Source organism: Rhea pennata, chromosome 3 (assembly GCF_028389875.1).
Source record: "Rhea pennata isolate bPtePen1 chromosome 3, bPtePen1.pri, whole genome shotgun sequence".
NCBI lineage: Eukaryota > Metazoa > Chordata > Aves > Rheiformes > Rheidae > Rhea > Rhea pennata.
In genome coordinates this window covers 123,780,246-123,807,806 of record NC_084665.1, presented here as the reverse complement: position 1 = coordinate 123,807,806, position 27,561 = coordinate 123,780,246, and the positions used below count along the sequence as shown (strand labels likewise).

General features: G+C 42.0%; 1 protein-coding gene across 4 annotated transcripts in view; it reads left to right on the top strand.

The window, feature by feature from the left end:
* Window positions 1-27,561, top strand: part of RUNX2 (RUNX family transcription factor 2) — a 144,517-nt gene that overhangs the window by 50,474 nt on the left and 66,482 nt on the right. The window contains exons 1-4 of one of the 4 annotated variants that reach the window (XM_062573259.1): window positions 13,987-14,067; window positions 14,128-14,304; window positions 20,097-20,253; window positions 25,319-25,423. In XM_062573259.1, coding sequence (XP_062429243.1) covers window positions 13,987-14,067; window positions 14,128-14,304; window positions 20,097-20,253; window positions 25,319-25,423 — 520 coding nt within the window. Of the gene's footprint in view, window positions 1-13,986; window positions 14,305-20,096; window positions 20,254-25,318; window positions 25,424-27,561 lie in introns of those variants that run through there. The other 3 variants (XM_062573256.1, XM_062573257.1, XM_062573255.1) reach the window with 3 other exon arrangements.

Genomic DNA, 27,561 nt, shown 5'->3' with positions numbered 1-27,561 from the left:
GCCAACACCATATACACACCCTTACGTAAGCAGCATACAAATGAAATAGCAAATCTGATAAAACTAGAGCTGTGTTCCTGAATGGTCTTAGTCAATTCACTGGAAGAAAGGCCAGAGGGATCCTTTTCACTGCCACCAACTCCTTCAGCCGATCCAATCAATTGCCTTAACAGAGACCACAGCTTAAATAAGGCTACTTTTATTGTACACTCTTCAAAACCATGGCTTCCACAAATGAGGTTAGGAGTTTCCGTACGCAATCAAGGAAACTTGTGCTAATAACTGTATATATTATCTGAAGTAAGGCTTAGGGTTTGATCCCAGCCAAGATAACCACCAGAGCAAACCAAAATCATGATTTGTACCAACAAAGATTTCTCAGTCCCGGTTCATTCTTAACTTACCTTGTTTTCAGTGATGCAAGAACTGGATACAAGGGCCAACTTCCCATGATTTATTAACAAATTTACAAGCTTGCACATGCCTCTGTTTCTACCTGCTTCCTACAGTGGTCACAGCCTTCTGGCAATATTCTGTGTTGTGCCTCTATAGCCAAAAATATTCAAGAGTGACCTCTGTGATTAGGGAACTTTAGCTAAACATTGTCCGTATGGATCTCAGGAACTCACTGAAGCAAAGCAACATCAGAGATTCTTCACCCGTGTAATCGCACCTGCCCATTACTCTTGCTCTATTGCCTACCACCATTTAACTGAAACCAGCTTACTACCCAAATGCATGACCAAACTAGCTTAACCCTACCTGAACCAAAAGCGTAACCATTGCTCTAGTAAGGTATTCTGGCAACTAGGATGTCAGGAATAGGATTCAGCTTCAGGTACAGCCACATAAAATTAGATGTCTACATATGGGCTAAGTGTCTAGACTTCCACTATAGTCGTGGGAAGCCCAGTCAACACCATGCAGGTATAGACCAGTACAGTTCATCCTAAGGTGGACACCTGTATTTGGTCATTAGAATTGCTCTGCAGAATCCAGTGATTGCATTTGCTAGGGCTCAGGGCAATTTCCTATGTACAGGTACCTAATAACATGTCAAATACTCTGGGCTGTCCTATCTGACCTCTGTCTACCTTTCCAAAAAGCACAGGCTCTCTTGTAGGTCCTGACTCATATGCACCAGCTCATGGTGATGCCTTAGCTAACCCAAGGCATCTCAGATTGCACTAGATACTTAATTTCAGGCAAATGAAGTCTTAGATCACCATTTAGTACATTGGGAAATTAAACAGCCAGCTATATGTAAACATTTGTGTTGCAGACATACTAAATTTAGGTGTCTGAACCTGGAACCCAGCTGTATACCAGCTGTCATTTGTCCAAGTAAAATAACATATATATAGTTATTGTTTACTTATATTAAATATACAAATTGGAGGATTATGTTGCTTGCACAAAATGTGCAGGTTTCTGAATCCTTTGTATCCTCAACAGAAAAACATCTGGGGTCATTTTGCCGTGGAGAGCAGGTGGGATTCTCACCATAACCATTTCCAAACCACATGGTTAGATCACTATGGACTCTTGTCCTCAGCCCTTGAAAGCTAAGGGAGAATTAACCAGTACACTCAGCTCCCCTCTGCTCCCTTGAGCAGAGGAGGACATTACTCCTTTCTGGATTGCATATTAATATAATGAAAGTTTCCAGAACCAGGTACATTCAAAACAGTAATTTTTTGAAATATAGGAGTAGTGCCAGGAATTTGCATCAGGTTACTCCTGGACTGCAGAATAAATAACATCAGCCACAAGTTGCTAAGGATTTAATTTCCTCAATGCCCTGAAACAAATTAATGTTATTTGACCATGCAGAGCAGGCAGAATGCAGAGTTTATGGTTCCTCAAAACATTTTATCCATTAATGTAGATGCCCAGTGGTGGTAATCTGTGTACTTTAGATATCAGATACAAATGTATCAGAGAAGCATTTTTTCTCTGGATAAATGTTTAAATATTTAGGGCCAAATTCCATTGCTAAACATCTGAACACAGCTCTCTTTGAGTTCATTGGAGTTGTGTGTGTGTATCTAAGGGCAGAACTTGGCCCTTATGTTTTAGATTTTAGCACTAAGATTCCAGTGTAAAATAACCTGTGATCTGTAACACACAGGAAAGCAGCAAGACCTAGTTTTAAAGTAAGGGTGCAATTACACATTTCTGTCTTTCTTTTGGATAAGAAGCACTGCCTTCAGCAGAGCTTCAGCGAATATCTTCCCTCTTCTCTAAACAGTCTTCCTTTTGTTTATAACGTTCTCCTTTGACAGCTTTGATCATTTATGTAGCTGGAAAACAGAGTAAGATACGTTTTTATTTCTTTGCTACCTCTCCCCAATTTTATTCTACCAGTTTCAACTCAGCATTAGGATGGAATATACAGAAGCATTTTAAAACACTGTTAGACCAATGGATTGGATAAATTTTTTAAACTATGAGCAAGTTAAGATGTTGATTTGGATAAATTTTTTAAACTATGAGCAAGTTAAGATGTTGATTTGAAACTGTAAGGAATGTTTTCAGATCAGCAAAAGGAAGTATCTAGATTCCCTTTCCAATGAACCAATATTACTACTGAGATCTTTCCTCATTCTCACTGTCTTCTTTATTCCTCCCTCACAGCATATTTGCACATCTAGATTCTGGAGTAACCATTTTATTTCTAAGGTTCTTATTCACCTGATGTCCAGGAGGAGGAAAGACAAAAAATGAATGCATGGTACTTGTGCAACTCATGTGATCTTGTCTGTTAGAAACCTGTACCAGGGAGAATACCAAAACAAAACAAAATGAAACAAAGTAAAATATATATATATATATATATATATATATATATATATCCCATGAGTGCAGAGATTGACCACTCTGAAATTTCTATTGGATTTCAAAATTCGCTAAAAATCACTTTCTCCCCTCTAATGTAGTTCCGGATTTTCTCATTATCAGAAAAATACTGTGACTCTCACCAACTCTGTGAGTGTACTGAACAGTTCATACATTTTTGAGGGCTTTGTGAAAGTCAGGTACTTGTTCGAGATTAAAGTTTCTGAGGGATGGAAGACTTTTAAGATTTCTTATGAAGTTTGCTGTCTGTTTCAGATTCTTTTTCTGTGGTAATATGCTAATGCTAATGGCATCCAGAACAGTAGAGAAATATCTTGCACAGTTTTAGAGTTCTGCAGATACAATTATAAGTGAGAGAGAGCTGCTAGCTTCCTTTGGTCTGTTTTAAAAACCCACATAGATAATTCAGAAAGAAAGACCGACAGACAGATAAACAGATAAAATATTAATCCTCCTACAAATGTTAATCCATTTCTGGCCAAAATAGTATGTTATGGCATTCATTTCAAAGGTCAGTTAGGAGTTGTTCCATACAAAAAAAAGCACCTTCTTCTATCAGCTTGAAAGAAACTCCTTTTGTTTCAGTTTCTTTCCTTGCATGCTAGCTTCTTCTTTGCCCAATTGCAAGAATAAATACCCAGGGAAAAGAAAACTTGTATTACAAGCCACTTCTTCCATGATGCTCCCATGGAGTTGATCAGTATATTACGAACATCTAAGGAGCAGGGATTCCTGGTCCAGTCTGGCTTTGGATTGGCTCTGGATTTGTTTCTTACACCTTTTCACAATAACATCTTCTAGTAACAGCATACAAAGGGGCTACAAGATTCAGCATTATACATTGTCACCTATCTCATGATAAAAATATTGGTCACTTGTTTATAGCATAGGTGTTTTCTTCCAACAATGTTGTATCAAAGTCAACTTTTCTTCAAAATAGACTACATAATCTTAAAAATCATCCAGTTTTAATGGCTGGCTTGTGGCCTTTCATACTATGTTTATGTAGATGATAAAGGCAATGTGTTAAAAAAAATGGAAACCACCTGACATACCGCAATTGTATGTAGGCATAAAAAGTCACCATTAATTAATGCGAACACTGTAGACTTTGCACTGTCCCAGGCTTACTGAATTGCATCTTTAATACTATGGATATTTCAGAGAATAAGTATGCACCTGCATTGGAAAAATGAACTGCTTTTGCCAAATGTTGTCAAAATGTCTGCACACTCCACACATCCCAGATGTGGGGAGAACAACTGCTCTTCCAGCGTGGACAAAGGCAGCCTAGTTCAACACCTATTGTAACCAACTCTTCTACATAGTCTGAATCAAATCCTCTTTGCCTTATACAGGCAAGCTGTCCCGGGAGCCCTCGACAAGCATGATTTGCTACAGTAAGCAATGAACTCAGCTAACCCTGTCCACACCAGTGAAGCAACCATTTCTAATACTGCTTAGCAAATCTGAGGATAGAAAACTATTTTTGACACCCCTTGTCAAAAGCAGCTCGTTTTTCTAGAGAAGGCAAAGCCCCAGTGACATTGGGTAGTGTATGTGCTGAAATACAATGGGGTGAGTTAAGGACATGGGATCATCACTCAGAAAGGCACTCTCTTGTTTTAAATGCAGAATGCTTTCATAGTTCAAAATATTTTTTACTGAAGATTGGATTGATATTTTCACATATGATAGTCTAAAGAAAATGAGTACACATATTGTGTGCATATATTACATTAGACAGACTTAACAAATAATACCAGCCCTATTTTCCTCTCACTCCACTGTAAATCAAGAGGGCTACCACTGAAAGCCACTTGTGCAAGAGAAACTATGCTTTGCAAACACTTCCTAAAGTTCCTTCTCCTCACTTAATTTTTATGATTGTTTTGAACAGTTATCTCTCAGCTGGTTCCATAGCATAAAATAGCAAGAAGAAGGGGAGCAGGGAATGAGCATAATGGTAGGAGTACAGGATGGGCAGCCAGGAGAAGAGGACTGTATCTCCCAGTCTCACTTACTCTGTGCTAGAGAGCAAACAACCTCACAGACCAGGCTACCTTCAGAGTTGCTGAACATTTTGAGCATACTAAGAGCTCTCTGTTTATTTCAGATATGTAAAATGCCGTAACTTGCCAATAAACCTATGTAGGCGTGCAAGTGTCTGCATGAAGATGAAACACTAGTTACAAAAATTATAGTTGTCCTATCATTATCTTTTCTTTCTATCCTGAATCAGAATGGATGTGTCATAATCTAGCAAGAATCTCATGATAAGTAAATGTTAGATATGGCTTTTTGGGAGGGATCTGCCAACTGCCTATTTTAGACATACCATCACCCTTTACTGTAGCTTTCTGCATAAAAGCAATGTGAACAGTAATGTCTCTAAGCAAGCAGGCACAATCTTTACGAATAAGGGCGCTCATTTACTCCACTCAGATCATAAATTTCCTTAGAAAAACTATCAGTGGTATTCTGCATGTGGTGTTTAGTAAATAGAGTTTTCCTCTGATTTCCTCAGTCTATATCCTTCAGCTGCGAAAAACAGTGGAACATGATTTTCTCACACTTAAAAATAAGACATATTCTCACTCTTTAAAATGGAATGGAAGCAAAGAGCTGAAAGACCAGATATTCTTCAGCAAACTAGGCATTCAGACATAGAAATGTGAAAAGATATGAAGAATAACCCAAGTAGCAAGTTACCTAAAGGCTTGTGTCCACTTTCCTTATGCTAAGTGGCACCTTATTCTCAAAGGCTCCCATTGAAATCAGTGGAACTACAGCTAGAATAAAGCCTTTTTTTTTTCTTTCTTACCAAGAAAAAAAGGGGTGGTGAAATCTGCTTTTTCATGTAACAGACTTTTATCTGCAGAAGATCATGCTAACCTCAGGGTGCCAAGCACAGTGTGTTTGAAAGCTCTCCAAGGATGGGAAGAGCTGCGGCATCTTCTCCACTACAAAGGGAAGCTTGGTAGTAATGAGAGCTGCTGTGGTCCTACAGGAATAGCTTTGCATCTGCCTTGCTCCCTACAAGGACCTCTTGTTGCTCATGGATACTTCCAGGTTATGTCTTCCTACCTACGCTTACATTAAGAAAACATTTAACTGACCGATGTCACTACGAGTTTTGCTGCAAAAGCACAGAAGGATTTATGTCTTGCTTTTTTATATGTATTTAACAAATTCTCTAAATATTTATAAGATAAACTTGTATAAAGGGTTTTGGTATTGCATCATCTAAGCACCTAATATCATAAATATTCCTAATATCCCTAGGTAGGAGAATCTCATTCTCATTTGAATGTCTAGTGGTAATGATTCAGATTTTAATTCCTTGAGTTCCTTTTAGGGCCTGACTAATATTTGAGACAAATAGCTTAGTTATTACTTACAAAACTTACCATTTTGAAAAATAAACCCGTAACTGAATTAGGGAGTGCATTTTAAAAGGAATAACCAGAATTTGTACACAACTATTTTTCTTTTCTATCGCTTCAAAACAGTGTTCTAAAAAAAAAAGAAAAAAGAAGAAGAAAAAAAAATCTGTATAGAATTTTGACTTCTGAACTGAGAGTATAAGCCAGATTTCAGCCCGGAAGGAATTTTCATGCTTGAATTATAGGCTTCTAAAAGACACAGTTTAAAACTGAACTGCTGACAGTCATTCTGATTGTATTTTATAAGCTACTATTAACTAGGATGAGACCTTAAAGGAGGAATAGATCCCATCTCTATCTGCTGACTCAAGGGTTTCTTATCCTTTCCTCTAATACATCTAGTGCAGAGAATATTAGTCAGACTAGACTGCCTACAAATCCAATCTAGTCTTGCAATTCCACTGCTGCCGTGGAGGCTCTGCAGAATTTAGCTGCCAACTACTAAATCTGGATTGAGCATGCGCAAGGAAAACCTCAACAATTTTCATAAACTTATAACTTGGCCAAGGCCGGGTGGATCCTTATGGTCAGAGGCAACAAAAGGAACTTATCTGCTTCTTTGTAAAATTTCATGTCCTCGCTCTGAAATATATATTAGGATGATTCTAGGAATTTTTTAACTTCTGTGAAACAATATGTTTCCCCTTAACACCAGCCTTAGAAGCAGCAGTACTATTGCTGTTGAAAGTTTCCAAAAAATTCAGCTCAAGGCAGACTCAGGATTGAAAATCTCATCCTGAACAGTTAAAATTTGGCAAAGTTATGCGAGTGAAAACAAGCTCTTATATTGGAAAGTGGTAGACGAGCTTAACTGCAGATACTGCTGGCAACTTCACCTATAATATTTTTCTGCCAGATCTTTGTCTTTTATTACTAGATGTGATGTCTAATGTTTTGTCATCTGCTCTTATGGCTTGTTTCGGGATTGATGTTGCCGCCTTCTGGGACACAGCTGCCAATGCCACAATGATCGACTAAGTGATTGATCCTAGATTATGCTCCACGCAGTAAAGGTCTTAAGATCATGCTTAATTTGGGACACATGTATGTTATGCTAAAATGCAAGCAGGATGCTCAGCATTTTCAGCATTACAAGTGCCATAAATATGATTATGTTCTTGATCCTCTGGTCTGGCCTGCCCATGCTCAGTTCATCATTTGACAGAGAAACGTCAGGAAAGAAAGGTCAGAACAGACTGATTTTTGTAGTTGCTCAAATAGTTGGTTTACTATCTACTTTATGTATATTTCCCATTTTCCGTATTTTAACATATACTTTATTCTTCTATTTCACTTTGTAGAAGAGTGCACCACTCCTTTCAATGTTGTATGTTTGCAGTATTTTTAAAACAAGTCTTGCACTGTTGGGTGTTTTTCTATTGCTCCAACTTCTAGATTGATCTTATTAACACTGAATCTGCTGATTTCTTTTTTTCTGCCATTCATGATTATGAAGAAAAGATTTACAACGGGAATCCTCAGCATTGCGACATTAGAGAGTAAATGCAAGAATTTGTAATGCTTGTTGTTGGCAACACTAAAAACTACTTCACCCACTCAAGGCTCACTTACATCTTTGTAGTATCTTCTGTGCAAGCTTTATGGAGCTTGTATCTGGCCAGAGTGCACTTCATTAGTCTCTTAAAAAACAGCATGCAAAATTTAGGGACTCTGCAAGGTTCCAAATATATAAACCCTTTTTAATTACAAACAGTTATACCACCCACTTTCCCCACAGTTAGTCAAGGGAACCAGTTTTCATTGAGGTCAACAGAAAAAATAACCGTGAAGTTTCTGGCTCATGCTGTTTTTATATAAGCTGAAAGAAACAAGAAAAAGAAAAGAAAATGTGAGTTCTCTCTCTCTCTCTTTTTTTTTTTTTTTAGCCTTTGCATCTCTAAAATAATATGTTGATTTTTGCCTGAAATTATTCAAGGAAGAAAAACTCTTCTTCCTCATTCTGAAATGAGTTATACAGAAGTTGTGAGGAGGATTAATGGAAAGGGACAAAGTCAGTCCTGTCATGAAAAGCCAATTTGTCCCTAACTATAGAGTCCATAACAACTTGCAGAATTACTTTTTAGTTTGTATACTAAAAGCAAATATATACATACATATATATATGTAGGTATATATAAAATTTACTTGAGAAAGGCCAAAAATTCTTCTAATCATTCTACACATTCAGATTTTTACTGCCAGAAAACACAGGCCATACTTTCTCTTTAAAAAGTCATTGTAAGTTGACAAGTAGGACCACATTTTTTCCTTCCCAGGCACAACTTGGTCATTTGCTGCTTTAAGCCTTATTGAAATACATGGAATTCCAATAAGGCACAAGAGGTTGCAGACAGGGAGAGAAACGGGAGAGTCCTACAGAAGGACTGCGACGTGGGTTTGCAGTTCGTCTGTGTAAGAGAAGCAGAATATAAATCATTAAGAAAAAAATCCAGACTTCAGTATCTATTTGTGCTGTTGTTTGTATAATGTGCATTTCAGTATGTGCCTTCGAGATGCCAACAGTTTTTCAGTCCTAACATGGCAGGTTTCTTATTAGCAATCAGATTTTTTTTTCTGGTATTATTGGTATACTTTACGTTAGCAGTGCCCTGTTAATCTTTGGACTTCAGGAAACTTAGCACATATTTTTTTCTCTCTCATAATATGTGGTAAAAGTTATTACCCCTTTTACACCAAAACCAAAAGATGCTAAGTAGCTTTTCGAGGTCATGGAGCAATTCAGCATCAAATACTGAAATAGAAATTTAAGAATCTCAACTCTCCATCCTCAGTTCCTACTAGAAAATATGGTGGGAAAAGGTAATATTCTGAAGATTGATTTTTTTAATGCAATCTCTTCCTATCCTGTCTTTCAAGGAAGTAAAGTGCTGTGCTTACACACAGCAGTGTATAAGCTTACACTGTGCACCAGGCACTATAAATACTAAAAAAAAAAAAAAAAAAAAAAAAAAAAAAACAGTGCATGGTGCCATGGTGCTGAAATATAAATGCTTTCAACAAATTTTAGGACACAAAGAATCTTCTTTTATCTAGGCCATAAATCAGTGGAACAGGAACGGAGCAGTTAAAAAAAAATCAAAGTAGTGCACAATTTCTTGTTTGAATATGAATGCTGTAGTCACAGAGCCCATTGCCGCATGCATGCTTACTAGACGTGCAAATCTAGAGTTAGTATTTGTCACACTTAAAAAAGAGCAAAGAATAGTCGGGCAAACAGTCAACTTATAACCAAAGTGAAAGTAAAGTGCTGCCAACAGACACTGGACCTTATCTTGCTCCCACTGAAATGAATGGAAGTTTGGGCAAAACCTTGGGTAGAGTTAAACTTAGTTAGGTTTTGTGGCTCAATACCCGTTTTCATGAGTGAATTAACAACTCTGGGGAGGCAGTTTTTGGGAGGAGGATGCTGGCGAACCCTTAACTATAGTAATAATTGCTGACATTGCTGTAGTCACTCACACTAAAAATATCCAATACAATAACAAACCCGATGAACCCATTCATTTATTCGTTTTTCACCAAGTCTATTTACATATATAGGGAAGCTCAAAATAAATTCAGTATTCATATTTACAGCACATTCCAGCCCAACAAGCTGGCAGCAAAACTATTTATTTAGGAAACATCATCCAGGTTGGAATCTTTCAAATTTGACAATTATTTTTCATCTGGAGCATGTGATGCTCACAACGGGAAAGTGCTGGGCCCAAGTTTTATAAATGTAACAGTAAACAAACACTGAGCTGTTTAAAACATTACCTTTCTGGCAAAAAGTAATATAATTATGGCTACACTCACAGCATGGTTAAAAACAAAAAAGCTAAAAAATCAAAATTGCAGGAAAAGTAGCTGTACTAATGAAAAACTTTTTTTTTTTTTTTTTTTTTTTGGTAAAGTGGATCTGAAGGTGTTTGTTAAGACATATTTTGCACTGCAAGCACATTTTTTCTCTAACCTCCGACGATTCTCTAAAATCTTAAAATACAACCCATTTTGCAACCAGTGCTAAAATTCTGAGAAGTTCTGAAATAAAAATTGAGGAAAGCCGAGCAGCAGGATTGTTCTAAACTTCAGCCAAATCCAAGCCAGAGTTCCAGATTATATATAACTTAAATTACTATTTCTAAAAAATCCCATCCAGCCTTTATGCAAGTCCATAAACATTACTGGTAGTTTTATTAATTTGTCCATAACCATTTAAATAAAATTCTAGTGCTCTGAGCTGTGATCTGTTCCAGGCTGTAGTAAGTTCCTGTTAAACGTGTAAATGTTCAGCAGAAAGATACTTTTGCTAGGAGACCGAAAATCAGCTGTGCCAGATACCTGAAACTTTGTTAGGGCGTTCAGTGGAAAATTTTATTTCTACATTATAAATAACCATAGACTATTTTAGGTGACCTTACACTGGTAGCTTCCAATAAGTTATTTTAGCTTATCCTAATTAACTTTTTATTTTATTTTAGTAGGAAGAGAAGCAACTATAAAACTTTTAGTGCGACTAATTAAAACTGGAAATGTATCTTCTTGTTTGAAATAAAGTAAGTGAGGATAGTCAGGCTAATACAGTATTTGGATATAAGACCTCTTGCTGCTTGCTGACACCTCTCCCCTGCTCCCACGGAATGTATTTCCCCTCCAGCTAAAGGGGGGGGGGGGAAGCCAAGAAGCCGTGATCATAAACATTTTACCCAAATAATTGTGGAAAAATATATATATATCCCCACGTTTTCGGTACTGGAGGTCGTGGATACCCCCGGCGGCAGGGCGCGCGGGCGAGGGCGGCTGCGCCCGCCGCGGCGCCCGGAGGCGCGGGCCGCGCTCCGCGGGGGCTCCGCGCCGCCGCCCGCGCCCGCTGCGAAACTTCCCCGAGCCGCCAGCGTCTGACAAGGAAAGGGGGGGGGGGGGACAAAAGGGAGGGGAAAAAAAAGAGAGAGGGAGAATACGGATGACTCCGCGGCAGCGGGTCGGGGGCTGCTATCCCCCCTTTCAGCCGTGGGAAAGCGCGGGAGGGAGAGCCGGCGCGGAGGCGCGCAGCGTGCCCGTGCGCGGAGCGCGAGCTCTCCCCGGCGACCGAAACGCGGAGCTCGTCGCTCGCCGCAGCGAGGCGGCCGCGGCGCTGCCGCCCGGCGCCTCCCGCCGAGCCGAGCCGAGCCGAGCCGAGCCGAGCCGAGCCGAGCCGAGCCGCGCCGCGGCAGCGCCCGGGCAGCGCCGGCTTCGCGGGCGCGGTGGCCCCGCGGGCGCGCAGCCAGCGCCGCGGGAGCTGCGGGCGCTCGGCTCCGCTTGGGGTTTCCCGGCGGCGGCGGGACCAACCCGGGTTTTTTGGGGGCGGCGGCGGGAGAGGGGGGCGCAGTCCCGCGGTTATGTGTTTTAAAGGCTGACGAGGGCACATATCCCCCCAAAACACACCGCCCCCCCCGGGCCGGGTCACACGGCGGCGGCGGGCAGGCAGCACACCCGCAGCGCCGACTTTTTACAAGAAGGTGGAAGTAGCAAGTCGAAGTAAAGCCTTAGAAATTAGAGGGAGGGTTGTGATAGGTTGTTATCTGCACTGGGAGGCGTTTACACTTTTTTACTATTGGGTATATAAATTGTTTTTAATAAGATCTGCCTTTTTTTTCTTTCTTTTCTTTCTTTTCTTTTCCTTTTTTTTTTTTTTTTTTTTTTTTTTTTAAGGGAGAAAACAAACCAGACTCCCTTTACCTTAATAGTCTGAGGGGGGTTTTATAGCTTTCCTTCATTCAGGGAAATGTTTTAGGCTTTAGACTACCGGAGACTTAGCAAAGAAAAAAAAAGTCTTTGGCACCAGTTTTTTTTGGTTTTTTTTGTTTTTTTTTTGTTTTTTTTTTTTTTTTTTTTGCAAACAATTTTTTTCTTTTTTTCTCTTTTTTTTTTAAACAAACAAGCAAAAAAAGTGTTAATGGAAAAAACCCGGAGAGAAGTAGAGATCGGAGACAATCTCCTGTTCCCCCCCTCCCCTGTCTCCGTACCCCTCCCCGTGGGTGAGATCGACTTAAAGCAAAGTTTCTGCTCCTGTGGGGGATGCACATTGTTTTATTTATTTTGAAGGCTGCAGAAGTATGAGGACTGAAGCACCACGTGCTGCTGACTCTCATCAGCATAATGATCGCCTTAGCCAGAGAGTCCTGTATATATAAACCACAAAAACCTAATCATTAGAAATCCCAGCCTCCAAAAACCACATTCAGGACAAAAAAACTGTGGCTTTTTTTTCGGCTCCTTCATCTTCCCCGACCTCAACTTCTCGGGACCCAAAAGAAGTTTGTTATTCTTTTTAACCCGATTTTCAGAAAGAAAAGTAACTCAAACAAACCGACATTTTAATGATTTTTTTGCTGCTGCTGTTTATCAAGGGCGGAAAAAAAGAAAGATTTTTGTTAGCCTATTCAACTCAACGGACTTGGATCCAGCAGCGACTTAATTACCAAGACCGGACTGCACCAAGGCTGCCTTTTCCCAGAATTTATTTGGGCATATTTTAGAAATAAGCCCAAATAGGCTTCCCCCCCCCCCCTTTATCCTCTCCGCTTTTTTTCTTTCTTTTCCCCTTGGAAATCCGAAATTCGAACTTCTCTTAAATCCCGATGCTCCCCAAAGGATCCGGCTTAAACGCGCTCTTCTCACGTCCTTAGCCGGGGGACCCTCCCGCTCGCTCGCCCAGCCCCGCAGCCCGCTTTTCACGCCGAAGTAACTTCGGGAGCGACTTCGCAGCGCCGCGGCCCGAGCGCCGCTTCCCGAAGCCACCGGCAATAAGCGGCGGAGCCGCGGCGGCTCCGCGCCACCTCCGCGCCGTCCCGCCGAGGCTTGCAGCGGGGTTCCTGCTTTACTTTTTTTTTCTCTCTCTTTTTTTTTCCTTTTTGTTTTTCCTGTGTTTCTTTGGTGTGTTCGGAGGAGGAAGACTTCTTCGGAGGAAAGCGAGCCATTCCCCTCGGCACCCCCCCTCCTCTCCTCCGCGCTCCGAAGTTACGCTCCTCTTCTGGCGGCCGCGCACGGCAGCAGCCGCCGCTTGACTTCTCCCGAGACAACTTTTGAAAATCCGAAAAGAGGACGGGGAGGGAGGGGGAAAGAAGGGGAAGAAAAAGAAGAAGAAGAAGAAGAAAAGGAAAGAAACTCAAGCACTTTGAGGGAAGAAGCGGTGGCTAGAAGGAGGGAAAAGAGCAGAGAGACTGTACGCGAAGGAAGGAAGGAAGGAGGAGGAGGAGGAGGAGAAGCGGCGCCCTGCAGCTGTGCCCAAGCCGGGAGCATGCAGTCTCCAGCCGGGCTCTGCTAAGAGGGGCCGCCGGCACCCCGCAGCCTCCCGCCTGCAGCGCCCCCCGCCCCGGCCAGATCGCTTTAAGAAAAAAAAAAGAAAAAAAAAAAAACAACAAAAAAACCCCACCAAACAGACTGAGATTATTTTTTTCTTTTGCCTCGTGCATTTAAACCGCTGCTGCGTTTTTTTTAATTTTTTTTTACTATTTTGCCTTTTTTTTTCCTCTCCTCTTCACCCCTCCACTTTTTAATTCCCCGCTTTTGGGGGCTTTTATTTTTTTATTTTTTTTTATTGCAACCCCCACCCCCCACTACACGCCTCCTCGAGCGATCCCCCCGCCGCTCCCCCCCCCCCGCCCGCCCCCCAATTCGCTAACTTGTGGCTGTTGTGATGCGTATTCCCGTAGATCCCAGCACCAGCCGGAGGTTCAGCCCCCCCTCCAGCAGCCTGCAGCCCGGCAAGATGAGCGAGGTCAGCCCGGTGGTAGTAGCCCAGCAGCAACAGCAGCAGCAGCAGCAACAGCAGCAGCAGCAGGAGGCGGCTGCGGCGGCCGCCGTGCCCCGGCTGCGCCCCCACGACAACCGCACCATGGTGGAGATCATCGCTGACCACCCCGCCGAGCTGGTCCGCACCGACAGCCCCAACTTCCTGTGCTCCGTGCTGCCCTCGCACTGGCGCTGCAACAAGACCCTCCCGGTGGCCTTCAAGGTGAGCCCAAACCTTCTCTCTCCCCCCCCCCCGCCCCCGCCGCCCTCCTGCACGGCCGCCGCTGTGCTACCCCCCCCACCCGCCCCCGGCCTGCAAAATCTCCTGTGCATCCCCCCACCCCGGCAATGCCTTCTTTGCCCCCCCCCCCGTCCTGCAAAGTCTCTCCACTCCGTCCTGCAGTGCCTGCTCTGCCCCCCCTTGCAATGGCTGCTTTGCCCCCTTCCTCCCTGTAAAGTCTCCTGTGTCCCCCCTTGCAGCCCCCGGTGCCCCCCCCCCGTCCTGCAATGGCTCCTGTGCCCCCCCCGGCCTGCATAGGCTCCTGAGCCCTCCCTCCCCTCCCCTCCCCGCCGGCAATGTCTACTCTGACCCCCCGTCCTGCAAAGTCAGCTTTGCCCCCCCCCCGTCCATCCTGGAGTTTCCTGCGCCCCCCCTGTCCTGCAGTGCCTGCTCAGCTCCTCGCCCCTCCTGCAATACCCCTGTCCTGCCAAGCCTCCTGCGCCCCCCTTGCAATGCCTGCTCTGCCCACCCCATCGTGCAAAGCCTCCTGTGACCCCTCGCCGCTTGCAGTGCCTCCTGTGACCCCCCCCTTGCAGTGCCTCTGTGCCCCCCATTTCAATGTCTCTGTGCCCCCCTTTCAATGCGTGTTCCCCCCCCCCCCGCGGCAGCGGCCCAGCACCCCCCCCTGCAGCGCCCGCTGTGCCTGCCCCGTGGAGCGATCCCGTTATTTGCACCCCCGCCGCAGCGGCCGCGCCGGGCACCTTCTCCCCTCCCGGGATGCTGTGGGGGCCTTTTTTTAAAAAAAAAATAAAAAAATAAATAAATCCTCCCCCTTGCAGAAGGAGCCATTCATCCCTCCCCGACCCATGGGTGCTCCTTCTCACCCTGTGCTACCTGCACCTGGGGTCCCTCAAGGGAAGCAGGGGGGCCCAGGCTGAGCCCACTCGGGGGGCCAGACCCCACACTTCTCCTGCTGGGCCAAATAGGAAGTGGCTGGGCAGAAGTGCACTAAAAAAACCATATATGTGCGTATGTATGTGTGTGTGTGTGTGTATGTGTATGTGTATATATATATATATATATAAAATAAAACATGTATGTGTGTGTATATATATGCATATATGTATATATAAAAAGTATGCTATTTTATATATATACACACACACACATATATATATACACATACACACATATGTAAACACACATACTTTTTTATATATATATATAATAATAGCATGCTTTTAAGCAAGGCCTGTGCTCTGCAGGGCTGTGGGGCAAGGCGCCCTGGGTTTCCCGGCACGGCCGAGGGCAGGCGACGGCAGTCGCGGCCCCCGCACACCTGCGCGCCGGGCGCTCAGCACGGGTGAACTCGCCCCGGGGCACCCGCAGAGTCGCTGCGGAGCACCCGCACCGCACCGAAACCGGGGCGTCCCGGCCACCCGGGCCACGGGGATGGCGAGGTGCGGATCACTGAGCGAGTCTGGTTCGCGGGGGCTTCGGAGGAAGGAGGAGGAGCTGTCGGCAAATCGTGATTATAATTTAATTCAGTGTTAGATTAAGTCGGCATAGTCACTCGTTAGAGAAGCGAAGTGAGAGCTCTTGCGTTACCATGCTTGCATTTCTGTTCCCGTTTGTAGTGCCCCAGTCAAAATGCCACGGTCACGGTTCATTACAATAAGGGAAAGACCTAAACTAAATATTAAAATGTTTAGAGTATTAGTTCAAATAGGAATACTTTATGCGTGATGAAAGGAGAGAAAAAGGATTAGAACATTTCCCAATTTGTTTATGTTCCTCTATGTTTGTACATATGTATATATATACTCTACCTGAAATGAATAATATTATTCAGTGCTGGGATTTCCTGGGCTATTCTGGGACATACTGGGATTCTGAGTGTTAAGGGCCATATATTTGCTTGCTAACAGGACCATATAGATATATGATCAACTTACTGAGGCATCACGAATATTGAGTTGTCCTTACTGCCCCTGGGGTTTATAGCACCCTTCAGCTATTGGGGCGTCTCTGTTTCCACGTGCTGAACACAATATGTGCTCCTTTTCTCTTATAAATATGTTGTATATATAGCCCTTATTTCCTGCTGAATGAATATGATATTCAGTTGAAATAACTTGGACCCATTCTAGAAAATTATTTTTGAAAATTAACTTCTGAGCAGCTGTCCAGTACTTTTAGACCAAAGAAGCTGCATAGAGCATACAATGAAACACTTGACTGTGATATAACAAAGTGGGAATTATCTTTGAAAAAGAAAAAAAGACAGATTTGGGCCATAGAAATCTGGGTTAAACAGTAACTTGAAAGTAAAATAGCTCACAGACAACACACTTTCTGAAGCTTTATTGGCAATAAATAATATGTTGATGATAATGTTTTGAGTGGTGTGTTAAGTATGTCATAATTCTCTTGCAGCGATCTCCAGTTAAAAAGTACTCTGAGTATAGCACTGTTTTAATTTAAAAAAACAGATATAAATCATACGCAGGAAAGGAAGTATGTTGTAAACAGTGCTGGGTTTGATTATAATTTTTTAAAATACTGTTGGATAAGTATTACATTTGAATTTTTAAGTATTAATATTTACACGCGCTGGGAACAGAGTTCGCATTGAGTGTATTAACTAATAAGATTGTTAATGCAAACTCTTTTTGTGGTGGAGGATATTAACAATGTGCCTATTAATATGGCTCTAGCTGTCTAGTAATATTCAAGCATAAAAGGATATTGTGAGCCAGGGTCCAAATCATATTCACTTATTACGATTTCTTATTAGCCAGTGGTACTTTATTTGAGAGCAGCAGTCAGAATTTGGCCCTCTGTTTGTGTCTCAGTCTGGGAGATTTTACTGAAAGCCATAAAGACCCAAGTTGCAAGGTTAGCTGTTATGAACGTTTCTGTATGTTATTTTGCATGATGCTGATAGTAGCCAAGAGCTTTAGTGGACATAAAGACAGGGAAAAAAAAATTGGAGTGAGGTATAAAATCTCTCCCCAGTAGCACCACAGTAGTTAAGGGTCTGTCAGCATTTCCACTCCAAACCCCAGTTTTCAGAGTTTATAACTCAGCTGTTTTAAATAGCTTCAAGCTGAAACCTGGTGTATAAATTGTCGGCCCAGATGTATATTTTAAAACAAAAAATAGTGCAAATCAGTTACTCTGTTTTAAGTTATAGAACATTAAAATATTTTTAATAGTATCAGATGCTCTTTTGGCAATCTCTGGAAAAGACATTCTCTGTACAGAATATTTTGCACTCAGAGAGCTGTTTGAATTCAGCATTTTGCAAAAAGAAGTTATTGAAGTGATAGACATTAGTGTTTGAGAGGAGCTATTTAGCATGTATGCTAGCTTTTCTTTTGAAAAAATCATTTTACTGTGTAGAAAGCCTTAACACTTGGTATTACTATATAGCATTTTTGCTTCTTAGTTTATAACTTCTGTTTTTAGGGTACATGCTTTGGCCATTTCAAATCCCGCTGGACTGAAACTGGGCAAACAGGTTGATTGACCGGATGAGAATTGTGTTATAGAAAAAATACAGTGTTATTTTCAACTTGTCAGAATTTGGTTTGTTTTTTTGTCTTCATTGGACTTCATGTGCCTTTTTGCTGAGCTGTAGTCAAAAAAGGGCAGAGATTGAGTTTAATAATCAAACTGTGTAGACAGTTTTTTATGGAAAATAAATAATTTTAAGTGGTAGAGATACTTGTATTTAAGGAATAGCTAAGAAACTTTCCCTGTGGCTACTTTTAATCTTTAAAATCTTACTTAGTCCCTACTCTTTTTCAAGTGCACTTGTAATCCTCTTTCGAAGAAAATGTAAATAATTTTCGGGTGATACGTGGCATAAAACAGCCAAATCCGGTTTATGCAAACAGTCTTTCCCTAGGTGAAGTTACTTTCCGAAGTTCCCAGAATACGCCGCTTTTCCCTAGGTTTATAACTTCTTTTGCAAAAGTTTTCCCTAGGTGGTGCGTATATGTACATAAGTCTTCTGATGTGTGGTGGTAGAAAAGGATAAAAGAAAGATAAATGTTTTGCTCCTATTGCATAGCAGAGGAGCTTTTATTTAACAAGACGTTTTTTCGATTGGACAAAGTCTTGCATTTTCACTCCGGATTTCAGTTTGACTTTTCCCTCAGTCTCAGTGATACTGTATCACACTGCGGGAAAATAGTGTATTTTAGAACTGCTCTAGTTCTCGATTAGATGCAGTTGACACAAGGACTCCAGAAGTGGCACATGCTGTTTTGTGGTGATCTTCAAGTTGACAAATCGAAGTGACATTGTCAACTGAGAAAGTTGAAAGAGGAGGAATAAAACCCATGAAAAGTGAAGGCATCAAGACTTGAGGACAGGAGGGCCCCTTAGGAAGTTTTCCTTGTGCTGAGCTAGTGCCGTCATGCCCCGGTGTTGCGAGCCCCCCGTGTCGGTGGCCAAATGGATGAGGACCGTAGTGTGACCTGCACCACCTCCCTGCTCATGGAGCCACGAGGAGGGAAGCTGGGGATGTACTGAACCCCCTCCCTTTCCCGAGGCCCCGGGCAGACACGTGCTTCCTCCTTTGCTCACAGTCTCTTTGCACTTCGCGAGCTGACGGGATTTTTGTTACTTGAGGTACACCAAGAGTAGGTTGCAACTGCCCTGGATGCTAAGGGGCATCACGGGCCTGTCCAGAGCTATCATAGCACATAGCAAAACCAGAAGGGAGTGTTTTAAGCAGCGTAAAGCTTTAGAGTTTAAGGCAATATCCATTTATTAAGGATTAGAGCCATCTCCTGTGTTCAGCAGATACTACTTGTTTGCCTGTGGTGGTTCTTTACACCTCACTTTGAAGCCTTTGGACCTGGTTGCTGTCAGACCCAAGATCCCGAGCTAGTTGGACCTCAGATCTTATCCACAAAGGCACTTCTTGTGGTTTTCTGTTCAGAGACATTAAAATTGCATTAAAGTAAAATCTTCCTGTGATAGGCAGACCTCATAGCAGTCAGTGGCAGAGCTCAGTTTTCCGTTTTGGGTGGTATTACCTGGTGTTTTACTGAAAAACAGAAAAGCAGCAAGGCAATCCATTCCAGATGGGCGTTCAGGCTCGCTTTATTCTTTCTTTTATATAAGCTGAGCTGTAATTTTCAATAATATAGTCTATCCTATTTTCAGATTTTGTATACCTTTGTCGTTACTTTTTGCTGTTTTCAAGGAACATTGTACAATGCACTGGGCAACGGTTTGCTGATCGTACATATTCAGCATATTCATCCATGTTCGTTGTTTCCTCTCAATTAATATTGCCGTGCGACCTGCAATTACTAGTTTCAGACGTGCTACATTTATGGGAAAGACCTTTCGGGCTGAGCTTCTGACAGAAAATGCAATACCTGTTCCAGGAGAGAGAAGAAATTGCTCTGAATAATACGAAAAGTCTTATCTGACCGTGTAGACCGGTAGAAACTGCAAGGGGGACAGATACGGTGTCTCAAGTCATGGGGTATTTTTTGTTGTTTTCTTTTTTTTTTCAATTTTATTTTTCAGTTTAGAGCTCTGCCGTGGAAAATTGGTGAATCTCTAGTTGTTAGGAGCTAGCATCAGTATTAGCTCAGCGAGCAAAAGGAGAGTATTTTCTTGATGCTGCAATGGAGATTGCTATCGCCTGTGTGAGGAAGCTGACATGTTCCCTTGCTAATAGCTCGATATTCGTGGTTAACTTAACTTGTAAGAAGCCGGGCCGTAGCCGGGCCGCGAGCTGCGGCTTCATCGCCTTCCTGTTTCCCCAGGTGGTGGCCTTAGGAGAGGTGCCCGACGGGACGGTGGTCACCGTGATGGCCGGCAACGACGAGAACTACTCGGCGGAGCTGCGCAACGCCTCCGCCGTCATGAAGAACCAGGTGGCGCGATTCAACGACCTGCGGTTCGTGGGCAGGAGCGGCAGAGGTAGGTCCGTCGCGCGGAGTGGGCCGGTGGCGGGGGAGCTGCGGCTGGTGCGGGGGGGGGGGGGGGTAGCGCACCCCCCCCCGGCGCCGTGGGGTACGTACGTCCTAACGGCTCCTCCGCCCCCCCGGGCCATCGAACTGCCTGTGACTTCGGGTGACTTGACGGCGAGCTTCGCCTTTCGCGAAACCTTTGCTTTGAATGAGCCTCGCGCTAGCGGCTTTGCGGGGCCGTTACGGTCTTCCGCCTGTTCCAGAGCTTCCTGCAGCGCAGAAACGGTCCCGCGAAAGCCTCCGCCGTCCTTGCGAGACTGCAGCCCAGGCCTTGGCACGCGTCTTGCCTTAAGGCAGTGCCTGAACAGATATCACGAGGAAGCTGGCACTTGAGTTTTTCCTCAAACAGGTCCCTTAAATCAGCTCTTGATCCGACCTCGATGTTTTTCTTTTATGTATTCAAAATAATTTTTCTTAATTTTTTTTTCAATAGCCCCGTTACACTCGGGGCGGGGACATCGGCGATAAAGCTGATTTTGTGATAATATTCTATAGAAAGCCATTGCAGTTCATCCTAGGGAAAGAAAGCGTATTTGTCCCCAGAAATTCAAGCCGGTGACAGATTTCCTCAATAGTTTAAATCAGATGACATGCTTTCCCGATTACAAATGTAAAGGTGATCCCGTCAGTGTGGCTCCCAGTGACTATTACTTTTATTTTAGGGACCTGGCCAGCAGCTCTCTTGATCTTTTTTTTTTCCAGCATGGAAATTCCTGACCATAAAGAATACCTTGAAATAAAGCAAAACTGTCGCAAAAGTAATGCAGTTATAAATACAGAGTTCATTGCCCTTTCGGATAAGGTGTTAGACCTCTTTTCCATTTGTCGTGCCTTTTTTTTTTTTTTTTTCCAAGAAGCTATCTGCTTTGTGATTCTGCTAATAGATGAGGTTTGAGGGCTCTTGGCTCCGTCACTAGTGCTACCTCACAACGAAACTTCTGTAGAATATCAGTATTTCAGTAGAGTATCAGTATTTCGGACAAAAAAAGAGCTGAAATGTGAGGTACTGCCTCTGCTCTGGGAATCTCGTTCGAAATGTAGGAGCTAGGCTTTTCATTGGAACTTAGGAAATGGAGCAAAGGGCCTAAATAATCATCAGATACAGCTACAGATGCACACGAACACAAAACGTCTCCAATCTGCATCCAGTAATGTAACTTATATTTGTGTCTAGCAGACTTGGAAGAGATTTTTTTTTTTTCCCTGATCAATCTGGGTAAAATCTATGGAAAAGCGATAGTGTACTTTTCAAAACCTCAACATATTTATTTAAGAGACTTCAAAGAAAAACAAAGGGTGTGCACTGTTTTACTATATTGGCTTTCTGAGTTTTGGCTAGTTTCCCAAATAGCAATTTTTATATTTAAAAAAAAAAAAAAAAAAAAAGGAGGGAAGAAAAAAGACAGACTTAACTGCTTGCAGACTTTTCACGCATGGAAGATGAAGAAAGCTTCTTTTGATGAAGTGTAATTATGTCCAAACAGAGCTGACCCCCTCCCCCTATATTTCTTATGATCTTAACGGAAGAAAGTAGGGCTTTTCCTTTGAAGCAGCCGGGACTCAGTGGAGGATCTGAAATGCTGCATTCTGCTGCCAGAGGCAGGATGGAGAAATTGGTCCAGACTTGTCTTCCAGACTTAGAACAGAGAAGGGCGAGAGAGAAAAGGAGAAAGAGATATCATTAATGATAGATTTCTAAAACCTTGCTTAAAATAGCAGGAAAGAAAGCAGTAGTTGCAAACAGAAGTGAGAAAGCTACTTACATAGACGAATATCGGTGGATACACGTCTTGAAGTAGAACAGGAAAAATGAAGTAATAAAGAAATCATTTTTCGGTGGCAAGAAACTAATCCACACCTGTTCCTGACTTTAGATTTACATCTTTCTAAACAGCTTGCTCTTTGATCTCTGTATCTCTAAATTTGATTGTGAAGTCTGAATCATCAACTTACCACTTCACCTTCTCTCTCTCCCACGTTTTTTCTTTTTTTTTTTCCCTTGCTTCTCATGGCTCAGTCGAGAGACCTGATTTTTATACATATTAATGTTGCTAGCCGACAGAAGCTGCACGTTTTTGTTTGTATGATTTTGCTCGAACACCTTGCTGGCTTCGTAAGAACAAGTAAGCAGTGCTCTTTACGTGAATGCAGAAGTAGTTTGTATGTGGTTTTGAAGCAGTAGCTCACTTTTACAGCCCGATTCGCAGCCCAGAGAAGAAAGGATTCCTGTCTTCAATAAGCAGGGGATCATAACCGTAATTTTGTTGTGTCCCGATACTTTAATCACATTAGTATCTAACTGAAAAAATATGCAACATGCACAAGCTGCCGAGTCTCCTTTCAAGCTAATTTCTGGGGTTTGCCTTGTGCTTCAACATATGTCCATCTTGTCCTTTTCTGTGTCAGCTAGGCTCACATGTGTTAATAACAAAGAATGTACAGTTTAGACACACTAAAGCAATAGTGCCAGATGACTGCTTGGCTAGGAATTTAATAAAAGAGTACTAAAATTAGTCTTTAGGTTCTAAAAGTGGATAATTTAAACGACTAAGGGCCCAAAGGAAGGCGATAAAAAGTGCATTAAAGGATTTCACAGCTGAGGAAGGAGATCTGGGAAATCAGTTACACCTATCTGTGGAAAGCGAAAGCACCATTGAAACATGCAACCTTAAGAATTTATTTTGTTCCTAATCCTGTAATATGTAAATCATCTCTTGAAAGCCAGGGAACCTGAGTGGGCTGGCAGGGTCGAACAGCTCCCTGCAGGAAAGCGATGCACTGTTTGCGGCCCGCGGTGGGCCTTCAGAAACGTTACGTTATTAAAGCCGCCGTCCTGTTAGAACACAAGCTAGGAACAAAAACTATTTCCCTCCCACACGAGGTGCCTGCCTGTGCGACTTTGGCTGTGAGATGATACTGTAGATGTGCTCACAAGCGAGGTCAAAACATAGCTTTAATATTAAGGGGTGGAAGATCTCACAGTGTTTTACCGCAGAGTGACTTTGCAGGGTGTTCACGTAGTCTGTTTTGCTGGGTTGTTTTTTACTTGTAATAGGCTTTTGAACTCATTTGGCATAGATATGGAACGATAACATTGGAAAGCTAAATTTTTCGTTCAAAGGCGCAGGGAACATCCCTCTAGCACCGCCAGCAGTTGCCAGTAGCGTTGTACTTATCCGATGTAGGTGGCTGTGATCTCAATAGCAACATCATACAATTTTGCGGTCAGAACTTTTTTTGCATGCCAAGTGGGCATCAAGGAGGCCTTAAATCTGAATCTCATCCCTAGTGAGCTTTTTTTATCTTAGCAATAGGCTCTTTTCCTGCTTGGTTGAGGAGAAAAGGCATGAACCCTGTTCAGACCTGGGCTAGCAGGTGGATGGGTACCACTGGACCATGCAGAAAGACTGGACATCCCACCTAGACCTTACTCTCTGGGCTGATCGTTCTTGAAAGATCTGCAAAACAATCCATTTTCCAATGAGATAGGATGAAACCTTTTTCAGCCAGGTGTCTTTCCTGGGTTTTGTGGCAGAATTTGGCCTCCTGAGACTTTTACACCTTTGTTGGCGTGCTGACCTCCCCACTCTAACCTGCCCCTCTTGGAAGGACGGGCACAGCTGGAGGGCAGCTACACCTGGAAAATCATTTTGCTCTAAATGACGGTTATATTTCATTAAAAAAAAAAGCATCCATGTCACATTCTAATTCATGAAAAGCATAGCCAAGACAGTTTGAAGTTGCACTCTTGATAATAAATGATGCGTGTCTCAGGCAGGTTTGGGGGATATATGGCTTGGACTAGAAAGAAAGGCCAATTGCTAGATATGACAGCCAAAGCTCTGTTCTTTATTAGGCCTTATATATAAGCTGTTCTATATTAGGCTTGAAAAGACTGCGTTAAGTTTGTGCTGTTACATACTGTTTAAGATTAGTGTCTTGATCGAATGCCTTCAGAGTTCAACGCAAGGCAAAACGCTGGCAGCAAAAACGCCCATATACACACAGGCAGAGGCAAAAAAGAAAGAAAAAAAAAAAGGGGGGAGAGTCTTGAGAGTCTGGTAAAGTAGCAGCTTAAATGAGCAATAAGGCCTAAGATTGCCGACTGTTTTATTGAGTCACTGTTATACGCCCACCTTTTCCTGTCTTGAAACAGTTTTCAGTTTTGACTATCTGACATGACTAACCGTTGCATATCTAACAGATTACAACTGTCAGTGCGTCTCCAGAACAGAGGCCAGGGCCCTGTGAGAACGTGCTCGCAAATTCAGGCGGCCCCATTTATTTATTTATTGGTAATGTTTTCATTCAGCTAAAGGCTCCAGACGATCTAGTGCAATGCGTGTGTGAAAAATAAAAATGCAGGTTTGTGATACAAGCATCCACGCACCAAACAGTTTCTCGCTGCCATGGGAAAGTGGAGGGGCTTCTTCATGTTTAATAGATGGAATATATGTAAAGAAAAAAAAAAAAAGTTCCAGTAATGGTGATATCATCATGTTACCCCTGGCATGTTAAGGACAGGAGACACTACCGTGTTAAAATGACTCCCAGAATGAAAATATTTTCTTTCCTCATCTTATTGTAGTCAAATCAAACAAAGGAAATGATAAAACTGTGTGAAGTAAATAACATGTGGCCACATTCTGCTCTCTGTCACACAGCTGCAAAACTGGAGTAAATTTTTGAATTATCTGACTTGCTTTGGATTTACACCACTTTCAATACAGAAAAGAATTTGGCTTGTCCTCAGCAGTGAATCACTTTTGTTCTGTCATTGTATGATGACCCATTATTAAATAAGGAACATTTAGATTGTCAACACATGGACATATTCTTGACATAGAGTAAAACTGAAGGGGAGGAAAACTCCTATGGTCAGTTATGGTTTTAATTTTCACGATTGTGGTAACGACAGGGAATAATATTAAATGTCTCTGATTCTTTACTGAACATGCATGTGACTGTTTTCATGTTGTAATCACTCATTCCTTGTTGTTTTTTTCCCTTTGTAGGGAAGAGCTTTACTTTGACAATAACTGTCCTGACAAATCCCCCCCAAGTCGCTACATACCACAGAGCTATAAAGGTTACAGTGGATGGGCCAAGGGAGCCAAGAAGTGAGTATTATATTCTTTTTTTTTTTTTTTTTTTTGCACTTACATCTGCTTAATTTTGTTTAACATAGACCCATAAATGAAATATATATCTTTGTCAAACATTGGTCCTTGCTCAGCAAAATATGTAAGCGCATGCTTAATTTGGAGTCTATTGGACCACACACATACTTACATTAAACACTCACTTAAGTGCTTGGCTGAATTTGGGCAATCACGAACCTGATTTTCATTCACATCAAGGTCTTGATACATTATCTGCCAGTGTAAATGAGAAGTAAACCCACTGTATTTTTATATAATCTGATTTAGGGATTACATACAATCGTGCAACATATTGAAGTCCCTGAACTCCCATCAGCTTCAAACTAAAGACATTTAGAACACAATAGGAGACTGATCTTGCAGGATCAGTCCTAGTGGAGAGGGAAAATATATAATATAGTGCCTTTTTGTTTGCCCTTAAATTCTTTTGCCATCAGATAATTAATGCACCTGGTTAATCTCATCATACCTGAAATTGGTTTTCGGCTATGGACTCATCACAGACCCCTGGGGGCCAAAGAAAGCTGTAAAAGCAGTTTATCAAAAGCACAGTTTTTGTTTCTTATTTGTGCGCAGAAAGTGCATATTTTATTTAAACGATGTCCAGCAGATTTTCACTGAACCTGTTTAACTCAGAGCAGAGCACCTTCCTAACTTAACAAGAATCTATTTGCAATGATTACTGGACATATTTTTATGACAATCATGTTTTGTCATGCTCTAGCAGTTGTTAGGGATAATACTGACTTTTAGATACAGTCAAGTCTGGTTAATCCATAATTTATATGGCTGTCTTTCTGTCTAGCAAATTTAACTGGTAACCAGTCTCACATCATAGGAGTATCAGTGATCAGACAGTTTTGGAGTTTTTTTCTTTATTTAACTAGAACAACTATTTCTAAATTGATTGGATTAACCAGATATTGCTGTATGTAAATTACATTGAGAGATTAAGACTTATTTGATGAATAACCACATTAAAAAGATCCCTAAAATGGAAGCATCTCAAATAATTATTTTGCCTTTAATCTGCAAATACAAACGAGACCTTTAAGGAGCTTGCAGGGAGTTTTCAGCAAGACAGAATTCACGCAGTTTAGTGTTTCCAACGCCAGTACAGGTTGTAGTGCCGTCTCCTCCTCTTACATTGAGAGAAGGAAAGTGAAGCGCCTTCTGTAAGAACTGCCCAGGCTGTTGAGTTTCACCTTGAATAAGAAATAAGAAAAAACAGATAGCTATAGATAAATTTCATCTACAGATACTTGTGTCACTGCCTGCTCACATTTGAGGTGTCCTTCTGTCACAGCTAGGGGATATTTTTCTGTCTTCTCTCCCTAGCTGAATTAGTACTCTTAACGCTCACCTGCAACTTGCTCCATATAGCTTAATTGGAGAACTTGGACAAACTGCATTCATGGAGAGCGCTCCATGCAGTAAGTTATACATTTAGCCCTTCAGTCCATTTGGAATCTGACTCCATGTGTCGAGGCATCTGCAAACAGGGAAACCTCCTAGTAGAGGAAACGAGTGTCGTGAAACAGCAAAGCAGTATGAAAATGATGCAAGTGAATAACATGGACTGCTATGTGTAACACAGAAAAGGAACCTTCTTAGATTGGAACTGAATCATTTCAGTATTCAGTGGATTAAAAGTGAGGCTATGTTAATATAGTTTAGCAAGATCTCTGGGTTCTGAGTTTTTTAGTTTAGCCCTGAAAGAGAGTCCTCTGTAGGTGATGCTTGTTCATCTGCCGTTCTCATTGATTTCAGCTGAAACTAGAAATACTCAGTAACTTAGAAAATCGGTTCTTATGGCTAAATGGAATTCTTATGCCTTTCTTTTTTTTTCTTTTTCTTTTCTTTCTTTATTTTTTAATGAAGTCAGCCAGACTTATGAATGTCTACTTGAATTTTAAAATTTTGGCTAAATACTTCATGATGTTCTACTCTAGGGTCTGTTTGGTTCTGCAAATTCTGTTTTTTCAGTCTGATGCTTATGACAAAAGTCCATGATGCCTCTAGTTGTTAAATCTGAATTTGTAGGGAAGGAGTAGCTCCAGAAGAAGTTCTATAGCCATTTCACTGAAGTTCTGCTT